This window comes from Stylophora pistillata, chromosome 6 (genome assembly GCF_964205215.1).
Source record: "Stylophora pistillata chromosome 6, jaStyPist1.2, whole genome shotgun sequence".
NCBI classification, from domain to species: Eukaryota; Metazoa; Cnidaria; class Anthozoa; order Scleractinia; family Pocilloporidae; genus Stylophora; species Stylophora pistillata.
Window position 1 is genome coordinate 5,916,863 of NC_142524.1, and position 10,638 is coordinate 5,927,500.

Consider the following 10,638-nt stretch of genomic DNA (forward strand, 5'->3'; position numbering starts at 1 on the left):
GTTATCGTTGCAGGTGTGCTGCAATTAAAGAAATTACAGAAATGAAGCCTGAAATCAATTTGGGCCTCGACGAGATTCGAACCCAGGCCTCCGAGATTCTAGTTGAGCACCACCACCAACTAGATAGATTCCATGTCGCCGTGATTCTGGACAGGGGGGACCTTAAGCAAACCAAGACGGCGACCGCAACGAGGACGAGGTAAGACAAAAGATCTAATGGGCAGAACAATAGCCAGCATGTGCGTTTTAAAACTTTATACATTTCTTAGCCGTCTTTTGCAAAACAACAACCTGAAATCACCAAAATTTGCGTCGTCTGCGAACGGACACCGCAACGGCAAATTAGTGTAATTTCCATTTGGAACTCAACGCTGCTAATATACGTTATGCTGAAGTTGAGGTGTGGCGCCGTAAGAGATGGTAAGTAAACACATGCAGCCAGTTTCGAAATTCTAATTAAAAGCAGAAATAAATTTTTTAATCGACGTTTTCTATGGTGCTGCCGTTCTGACTGCTTAAGTTCCCCAGTAAAGAAGTTCACAGACGGCGTCAAAATTTAGCGAAAAATATCGTGTCATCTGTGATCTATCAAACACCCACAGCAATGTATTTTGGAATCCATTTGTTAGATTGTACATTGCACATACTTAAAGGCAGCCATCATTCCCATATATGAACGATAGACTGAAAAGTACGCAGCAATAAGTTTACACAGACATCATATCTGTTAAAAACAGGTACACAGTTTGCCATGAGCAAAGCAACGAGGTAACCTTGAAGGAGGAATAGAAAGGTAACCGCTTGAAGGAATAAAAAAAGCATATTGGCAAATGGTGGCAACTGCATTATCATCATTTAAAAATTTATCATGCGAAACAAATAAAAGAAAGTATTTACATCCTAACAGTAAACATCTGCGGTTTCGAGAAAGAAAGGGTATTTATTTCACCAACTTGGTTGAAAGTATAGCAGAAAGCAATTCCCAATACAAAATCTACTGAATTTCCAGTTAGTAGAACCCCAACAAATCATATTTTTCCCTGAATTACTTATAGACCTGAGTCAAATCTTCTAAAAGAAACAAAGAATTAAAACAAGCATAAAACCAATGTCATTTTTTCCACGGCCAAAGCGCAGCCACAGACGCAGCTGCTGAACTGACCAGGCTCGCGGCTGTCGCGGGCTCGTCCGTTTTCTGGCTACCTTCTGACGACTTGGACTGCGACATAGTCCCTTGGTGAGTGGATGAGTCTGTCGTGTGGACCAAGTTGGCGGGCAGGTTTTCCCACTCGGCATCTGATTCACTGTTCGCGTCTTCCGAAGCTGAGTAGTTTTGATCACTGGAATCAGAGTCGTCCTTTTCGCTGCTAATTGGTATCAACTCGGGATGACACTCAAACGGGCCTCCCCTATGACATGAATTGCACCTCTGTCATTCATGCTTTTTACAACAACGCTAACCGGAGCAAAAATAACTCGGCTTACCTTTTGGTCTATTTTCGCTTTTTCTTTCTTTTAATGTGTTAAGGGCGGGGGGATGAGGGGAGGGGGATGGGGGAGGGGGGAGGGGAAGGGGGATGGGAAGGGGGGATGGGGAGGGGAAGGGGGGATGGGGAGGGGAAGGGGGGATGGGGAGGGGAAGGGGGGATGGGGAGGGGAAGGGGGGATGGGGAGGGGAAGGGGGATGGGGAGGGGAAGGGGGGATGGGAGATGGGGATGGTGGAGGGGGGATGGGGGAAGGGGAAGGAGGTGTGAGGGAAGCAAGTGTTTCACTTCGGTAAAGATCATAATTTTGAATCTTCAAATGACTTTAATTTCAATTTGTAATAAATGAGCTGGAGAAATCACAAGACTACTTTGTAATACCTCCATTTAATTAACCCCAAATCCTTTCAAATTTTTGGCATGTATATCATCGTTAAGATAGTAGAAAACTTACCGCCCTAGGTGAAGCGAGTTCAAGCAAGTATACAGATTGTGTAAAGTTCTCCTCGGATGAAGAAGGGAAGGTTCCACGTGCTAAAATTGTACCGTATAAAACCAAAACAAAAAAAAAATTGAAAGAAAGAAAATAAGCACTCCATTCATCTGAGATGCTCGTGTTACAAACTAACACTCATCCAAAGGGATGGATGGAAATGATTTTTAAGTTATTTTCATCCACACCATGGTCCCAGCAACATTTAAAAACTGCTGCATACATGTGATTCTAATCACAAAAAGGTAAAATGACCTTAAAAATCCAAAAGAAGAAAAGTAAAAATTGGTATCTATTAAGGAACGACATAAATTTAGTGACTTTTTTAACTAATAAAAAAACCCTCGCCATGTAAAAAAAAAAAAAAAAAAAAGCATCAGCGCTTATAAAAGGGAAAGGCAATTCACGTAAGCCACATTCAACGGTGACATTCACCACATTATTTTCTGTTCAGGAAAGTATCTTGAGGCAAAAATTATTCATTCCTCACTCAAATATTGGCAACTGAAATGATGCTTGGCTTTGCTCTTACCTGCGTGAAACACAAGTGAAGCACGTTTGTGTTCAATCGATCCACAGCGCTTTTAAAGTCCTTTTTACTTAATTCACGCTGACAAAATTCACTACAAGGTAAGGCAACATATGAATTTATAAATTTATTGACGCTGTTCTATAAAAAGCTACGTGACGGGTTTTAAAGATATCGAGAATGTGTTAACAATACCTGTAGCTTATTCTTTTTGGTAGAATCACGTCCAAATAGAACGCCATGAGTTTCAGCATTTGACAGGCGTGTGTAAGAGCAGCGGTCATCCTAAAAGCTGGCGTTTTAAGAGAGATTTCTTCATCGGAAGCTGAAAGAGAAATCAACGACGATGAGGATCCTCTCCAATCGACACGGGTTTTAAAGAATAAAAGCGGGAGAGCTACGCCCCACTCCTAAATTCCGTTTCTTTGTCAGCCAGCAAATGGAGTATTGTCGTCCAGAGAGTATGAGCAACAGGCACATAACAGGTTATACAGATACCATGGAGATCCAAGGACCCCTTCCGATCTTGAGCAGGCAAGTAAGTTATACCATCAAGCTTGCGAGCAGGCCCACATTATAATCGCTGTGGCATAACCGTCTGCCAAGGGTCTGGTACCAAATTAGCGCAGGCATGCCCGCAAACCATACTGAGAGCGGATTTATGATTATTAAGTGATTAAGGCATTGACCAAACAAGTCAAGCTCGCACCAGACTTCTTTTTTTTCCTTTGACTTTCTTAATCGAACTTCGATCTAAACCGATACGTTTATTTGCAAAACCCTAAACCCAAATTTTTATTTCGTTTACAAAATCGAGTATAACTCTACTTGAACGAACAAACAAGCACATTCCATATGTTTTGCTTTAAATTACGTTTCTGTTCTATTTTGGGTTTCAGCTTTCGGTCGCCTTATTTGCGTGAGGTCCTTGATCACTGAAGTAGTTATCTTTTATTGCGACTGGATGTAAACGAACAATTACAACTGACAAAGGACTTACCGAGTTCTCTGGAGCCATTCCTGCGTGCCTTGACTGGGACAAGAAAAAAAATTTAGAGTCCATATATAAACATTTTAATTTTCTTTCGCCTATTTTGCAAGACAAGGATTTTCTTTCTTATGTTTTGCGCGGGAAACTGGCGCGCAGCGGAGAGAGCTGATCCCCTCGCGCATGCCCGACGTTTGACGGCTGTACTGTACATACCCCATTCGTAATATGACGAGTAGTCCCCATTCCCTGGTAAACATGCACCATTTATTGAGTACACCATTCGCACATCCTCCTCCTCGGACACCCAACGTCCTTCAATGTAAGATGTACGGGTGGCCTCGGCCAGCTCCGACTCGCGGTTTCCGTCATTATTTTCGCTCTCAATGTCACACTGGATATCTAAAAGGGAAAGACTTGTAATGTTTTGTAACTAAAATTAGAAAAATGGTTAAGTTTTGCGCTCGGTAATAGAAATAGAGAAATTTGTTTTGACCAATTGAGCTAACCGCCTCCCGGTTAGCTCAATTGGCATAGCGCTGGACTATTGTGCGGGAGGTCGAGAGTTCGACTCCGGCCTGACCAACACTCAGGGTCTTTAAATAACTGAGAAGAAAGTGCTGCCTTTGTAATAATATCTGCAAATGGTTAGACTTTCTAGTCTTCTCGGATAGGGACGATAAATGGAAGTCCCGTCTCGCAAGCTCTTATATGTGATAAAAATTGTGAGACGTAAAAGAACCCACACACTCTTCGAAAAGAGTAGGGCACGTAGTGCCCGGTGTTGTGGTCTATCTTTGTGTAGTGTCCAATCTAGGGTGAATTGGGGAGGGAAGGTGAGATCAATACATGGACTGAAGTTGCTGCATATTGCGCCTGATGAATTCTGACGTCCGATCTCACCTTAACTGATTGTAAAGCGCGACTGATTATCTATATAGTAGTTTGCGCTATATAAATGTTAAATTGTTGTTGTTGTTGTTGTTTTTCGTCTCGTCACGAGCCTGGGACGAAGAGAAAATTCTGAGTCCCAATGGGGAATCGAACATGATGCTATCGAAATTGCAATTCTAGTAATACGCAGGACGCATGTGATATATGTGATATGTGATATGTGATATGTTCTTCGTAATGGACTTCGCGCACCAAAGAGTCTCTGTGGCTCAGTAGTAGAGCATGGGAGCGTGTTCCCGAAGTTCTGTTCGATTCCTCAGAATTGTACTAGAGATCCATCTCCCACAGATGTCTTTGCGAAGATCATGATGACATGAAATAAATCACTTTCTGACCTGCAGATGATATACAAGCAAACAAATGATCCACGCAGGTGAAACGCTATGAAAGGAGTTACAAAAAATAAGCCTGATAATAATTCCACGCTTCCACGGCTGAGGGGAATGGATTCGAATGCTATTTCTTCGAGCTTCTTTTCTCCAATTTCTTTCGTTGCAGTTGTAAACCTGTGAGGATCATTTTTCTCTGCCTGTATATGAAAAATTAACCAAGTTAAACTTCAAGTAGCCAGGTTTGAAAATGAGGGAGAAAAATGAAGGGCTTTGGTCTAAAATAAGGTCAAAATTTCAAGAACCTGGAAGAAAAATCCTACCGAGTTTTCCAATGATCAACCAATGACCAGAACTAACAGACATGGCAACAAATGGTATCTTTAAGCGATAAGTGGTAATCTAATTTGAAATGAACTTAACTGGAATGAATAGGAGAAACCCTGTACACCCATCTGTTATACATACATGCATGTGTGCGTGCGTGCATACATACATGCATGCATGCATACATACGTACATACATACGGGTCTGTAGGGATGAAGTGTAGTTGATTGATTTTCTTCTGCTTATCACAGGTTATACTCGCTCTACTATATGTATCGAGCACTGTTTTACGGATATCAAGTTTAACCCTTCTACATACATATATACCTACGTTAATTGACCACTCCCCCATAGGGCTTTTCAGGGCCATTCTTACAACACCACCCACCCATCCCACCCCAAGGGAGGACATCCACCACACAGTAATCTCGTGCGTGGGAAATTAACATCTCCTACCCCTAACCCTGCAGGAGATGAGGCCAACGGTTTATTCGTCCTTATCCGAGAAGACTAGAATATCTATCCATTTCTTGATATTATAGAAAGGTAGAAAATTCTCCCAATGAGTATTGGTCCGGCCGGGTCATCAACCCTCAACCTACCGCACAACACAATCCGGCGCTCTAACCAATTGAGCTAAAGGGGGGGGCACACATGTGTTCTCCATACTGTTCTTTTTACATCTCCTATGGCAACGTGAAGGAGAATCTGTTTAATAATCATGTGCTTCTTTAATTGGTGATCACTTCCATTATTCTCCTAACCTTAATGTTAGATTCAGCAGTGTTGCTGTTGGGAGAATTTAGATGCAAGTCACTTTAATGGGTTAAACTAAACCACGACTCAAACCACCACATTATTACTAAATATTTTTATCTGATCACTGGCATATACCTTCTTCAGTATCCCTAGGGGGAGGCACATCCAACTCTTGCAAAACAGGATTAACCTGTATGGCAAACAAGTATTTCTGTATTTGTGAAATACTGACTCTACGAGCTTCACATAACTTCTCTGTGATACACTCCAGTTCTTGTTTCATTTTTCCTAGACCAGTCTGTTAAGGGTTCAAATGACAAGAGAGATTAATCTCAAAAGGATTATACAGAACCAATAGCCAGACAAGTATGCTTTAAAATCAGCTGGATCAGAATATGAAATCTCAAACTGCTAACATGTCACAAACCTAGAATTTCCACGACAAGTCAAGAAAGCAAAGCCAAAAACAAATAATTTTATATAAAGTATTAGTATAATTTCAGAGCTGAGCAAAGAGTTTCCAGCAATCTGATTGATCAAGCAGTTCCTTATATGACGCTATATAAACCACTCCATGTGGTTTATATAAAATGTTAAAATAAAATGTTAATAAATGTTACTAAAATGTTATGATTTTAGAAATTTCTCTGTTGTTCAGCTCTGAAATTATACTAAAACAATCATTTGCCTCAGGTTCAGTCAATATCGTCGAATAATTCCCTCAACTTCGTCTCAGGGATAATTCGACAATTCACCTCGCCTTCGGTGAATAATTTTTAAATGTAATAGATGCTTTTATACCACACTGTTATTATCATCATAGCCTGCCATGCAGGCATCTTATCAGGCAAAGGTAATTTAGTTACATATCAACAAAGTTGAAATTCAAACAACAACAAACATATGAAACATATGTGTGAACTGCGGTTATGAGACGTATATGAGAACGATCCTTCGCAGTAAAGCACTATTTGAGCAATAGTGAAAATCAGACCTGAAAAAAATTTCAGGCCTGTACGGGATTCAAACCACTGACCTCTGCGATACTAGTGCAGCGCTCTACCAATTGAGCTAACAAGCCAACTGGGAGCAGGCCATCAAATTAATTCGATATAAACCCGTAGATGATAAATCAAACAACAACAAACATATGAAACATATGTGTGAACTGCGGTTATGAGACGTATATGAGAACGATCCTTCGCAGTAAAGCACTATTTGAGCAATAGTGAAAATCAGATCTGAAAAAAATTTCAGGCCTGTACGGGATTCGAACCACTGACCTCTGCGATACTAGTGCAGCGCTCTACCAATTGAGCTAACAAGCCTTGTTAGCTCAATTGGTAGAGCGCTGCACTAGTATCGCAGAGGTCAGTGGTTCGAATCCCGTACAGGCCTGAAATTTTTTTCAGGTCTGATTTTCACTATTGCTCAAATAGTGCTTTACTGCGAAGGATCGTTCTCATATACGTCTCATAACCGCAGTTCACACATATGTTTCATATGTTTGTTGTTGTTTGATTTATCATCTACGGGTTTATATCGAATTAATTTGATGGCCTGCTCCCAGTTGGCTTGTTAGCTCAATTGGTAGAGCGCTGCACTAGTATCGCAGAGGTCAGTGGTTCGAATCCCGTACAGGCCTGAAATTTTTTTCAGGTCTGATTTTCACTATTGCTCAAATAGTGCTTTACTGCGAAGGATCGTTCTCATATACGTAAAGTTGAAATTGTAAATTGGCCACTGTAACAAGTTAAAAGCTGACATTTCGAGCGTTAGCCCTTCGTCGAAACATCGGCTTTTTAACTTGTTATGGTGGCCAATTTACAATTTCAACTTAGTTGATATAATCAAATTACTTTGTTACCCCCACCAACACAGCACCACAGTTTCTTTAGAAACTTTCAGCCTTTATCAGGAAAATGTTGCTTTACAAGCCCCTGATCATTATCTGGCAGCCATGTTGGATTTAGAGCTAGAGTAGACTCTGGGAGGAGGGGACGGGGAGAGAAAAGAAATGACAAGTGATTTCTATTAAAGAACCTGTTAAAGATCTTTTCTGGGATTCTGACCTGGCACGTAATACCACTCTACTTCTCAAAAATACAGGTTTTACCCAGATTAATTTAATGTTAAAAATGGAAGACATTTCCTCTTGCAAAAATGTCCTAAAGTTTGCCTCCAGGATGTTATTGAAAGACCACTTTCCACAAACACTTTTCTACATTCACCTGAAACTGTAGTAACTGCTTTGCCTTCCTTCGCAGCTGTTCTGAATGTTCCATTTGTCTCATCTGTGTTTTGTCATTCCACTCTCTCAGCTCCTTCAGAGTTTGGCTTGCTGTGGATAAGAAGCCAAAATTTGTTGTTAATTTGCTTTGAATAGGGTAAATTGTGATTGACATGTTTTTGAATATATGAAACAGCATTTCACAATTTTTGCCTCAAAAAGGGAAATTCAAGGCTCAATATCATATTTTGGACAAAAAACCCTTTTGAGTGAACACATTTATAATTTAGTAATTTTAATCAACTACTGGTAAATTATAAAGTTTATTATGCAAGTAATGTTTACTTAAATCAAAAACTATTGCAAAGTTGGAACAGATCAATGGAAAAATAGATGGCTTACTGTGGTTCAAACTTCTTCATTCTATCGAGAACCTTATCCCAGGTTTTTTTTCCTTTTTCAGAAAATCCCTGAATGTCCCCAGATATGATCAAGTTCTCCATAAAACTTCTGGTGCTAAGGATAAAATCTCACATCTTTGAATCCAAAAAGGTAGACCATAAAGTTCCTAAGATCTACTTGTTAATTCTCCCCTCTTGTAGTCTCCTCTTGCAGCCGTTCTTTGTCTTGGGATCCCTGTGTCTCCCTCCCCACAAACATTTGTGGGTAGGGAGACACAGGGATCCCAAGAGAGACACAGGGATCCCAAGAGAGACACAGGGATCCCAAGAGAGACACAGGGATTCCAAGAGAGACACAGGGATCCCAAGAGAGACACAGGGATCCCAAGAGAGGCACAGGGATCCCAAGAGAGACACAGGGATCCTAAGAGAGACACGGGGATCCCAAGGGAGACACAGGGATCTTAAGACAAAGAACAGCTGCGAGAGGAGACTACCCCTCTTGCTGCTACACATTTCCTTGTAAACTAGTTAGGAGAATTTGATGTTTGATCAAAGCAACAACTTTGACTTGATAAATTTGAGTGTTCTCATTACCTGGCTCCTGGATAAAGTATCAATGTTATTAAGAGAAGTTACATGTTAATCATTTCATATTATTTTAGAAAATCAACTCACCTGATTCTGTATCAAGTGTTGCTTCCTTTACCACCAGCTTCAAAAGTAGAACCTTCTGTCTGCAGCTGATAAGTTCGTAATTCTGTAATTATAATCATCTGACTCTCAAAATCAAAATGTCTAGATACAATTTGACTTGTCTAGAACAGTAAACATTTACAGTGAGTATGCATCAGTTAAAATCACTTGAAAATATTCTCTGACTACATTTTCATTCATTAGATGATTATCGGAGCCAGTTTATCTTTTCCAGATTTTCAACTTTCTTTTTCCATAGGAACATTATAAACTCATACAGTATGTACTTGATCACATTCACTTGGCAAGTAGAGTAAAACTAACAATTTATTACATCAAAGTAAATTTTATTACTGAAAATGGAAGAATGGTGATGAGAGAATTTTAAAGGGTTTTCATTAAAGTGTGGGAGCAAATGAATAGAGAGAGTTCTCCACATCTGATAAATCAAAATCAAGTGAGTGATTGAATTTTCTTTCCATATTAAAACCTCATAGAATGGCTGACGTCATGCCATGTGGCATAAAATGGCTGTGACCCAAGGATTCTGTAACAGAATTCTCAGAATAGCCAGAGAATTATTCAGTCCACAATTCCTTTGGAAGACCTTGAAGTTCTCCTTTACTTTTCTGTCTTATGTACCCCTCCAACTGGCTTGAGACATTTCCACAGTTTTAGCACTTGCCCTGTCTCACACCCCCTGTAACCTTTTCTCCACCAAAGTAACATTCAGTGTAATCTGTTGTTTTAATACCTCAAGGAATCCTTTAATCAGTATTTCAGGTTAAAACGATTAAAAACTAGTTTGATTCAAATTTCCCTATGCTTAAGGACTATGGACACCCACAAAGAAGGAAAAGAAATCAAGCATGTTTACAATCATGAAATTCAGTTTAAACAACAAGTACATTTGTGCTATTGTGCAGATTAATTCAATACACACGTATACGTACCAATTTCTCCGTATTTTCTTGTTTTCTTATTACATCTAGCGCTCTAAAAGAACAGTGAAATCATAAAGTGACCCTAATGCAACAGTAAATTAAAAACTTTAGTGGAATCATGACCGTTTATTTTCATATGACACAAATTTCTCTTACCGTTTCTCATATTCATTTTTTAACCTCTTTAAAATCTCGAATTTCCTAAATTTCTCTGCATACCTGGGGGTGAAAAAGTTAAAATGTTAATTCCTAAGGATAACTGGTAACAAGAAAGTTTTCATCTTTGATATGCAATGAAATTTTTAACTAGTTGCACGAAAACGCGTAAATTCCAGTTCAATTATGAAATGATAAAACGACGATTACCTCTCAAGGCATCTTTCATTAGAATGACGAAAGTCTCCACTCTGGACGCATGAAGTACACGTAAAACGCTTTTTCTTGATACCACATAGCGGACAGGTCTGAGTTAACGGAGTAATCATGGGCTTTGAGTCGGTTC

At 39.8% G+C, this 10,638-nt stretch overlaps 1 protein-coding gene across 2 annotated transcripts in view; it reads right to left on the reverse strand.

The window, feature by feature from the left end:
* Positions 1 to 920: 920 nt before the first annotated feature.
* The window catches only part of LOC111323176 (beclin 1-associated autophagy-related key regulator), a 9,828-nt gene continuing 110 nt past the window's right edge, over positions 921 to 10,638 (reverse strand). Inside the window, exons 1-12 of one of the 2 annotated variants that reach the window (XM_088763241.1) lie at positions 10,503 to 10,638; positions 10,293 to 10,355; positions 10,146 to 10,188; positions 9,175 to 9,256; positions 8,097 to 8,206; positions 6,001 to 6,163; positions 3,712 to 3,897; positions 3,508 to 3,540; positions 2,703 to 2,832; positions 2,511 to 2,601; positions 1,940 to 2,019; positions 921 to 1,409 (exon numbers count right to left, since the gene is read on the reverse strand). The exon at positions 10,503 to 10,638 is cut by the window's right edge and continues 110 nt beyond it. In XM_088763241.1, coding sequence (XP_088619367.1) covers positions 1,112 to 1,409; positions 1,940 to 2,019; positions 2,511 to 2,601; positions 2,703 to 2,832; positions 3,508 to 3,540; positions 3,712 to 3,897; positions 6,001 to 6,163; positions 8,097 to 8,206; positions 9,175 to 9,256; positions 10,146 to 10,188; positions 10,293 to 10,355; positions 10,503 to 10,638 — 1,415 coding nt within the window. In that variant the 3' untranslated portion in view covers positions 921 to 1,111. Of the gene's footprint in view, positions 1,410 to 1,939; positions 2,020 to 2,510; positions 2,602 to 2,702; positions 2,833 to 3,507; positions 3,541 to 3,711; positions 3,930 to 6,000; positions 6,164 to 8,096; positions 8,207 to 9,174; positions 9,257 to 10,145; positions 10,189 to 10,292; positions 10,356 to 10,502 lie in introns of both variants that reach the window. The other variant, XM_088763242.1, reaches the window with a different exon arrangement.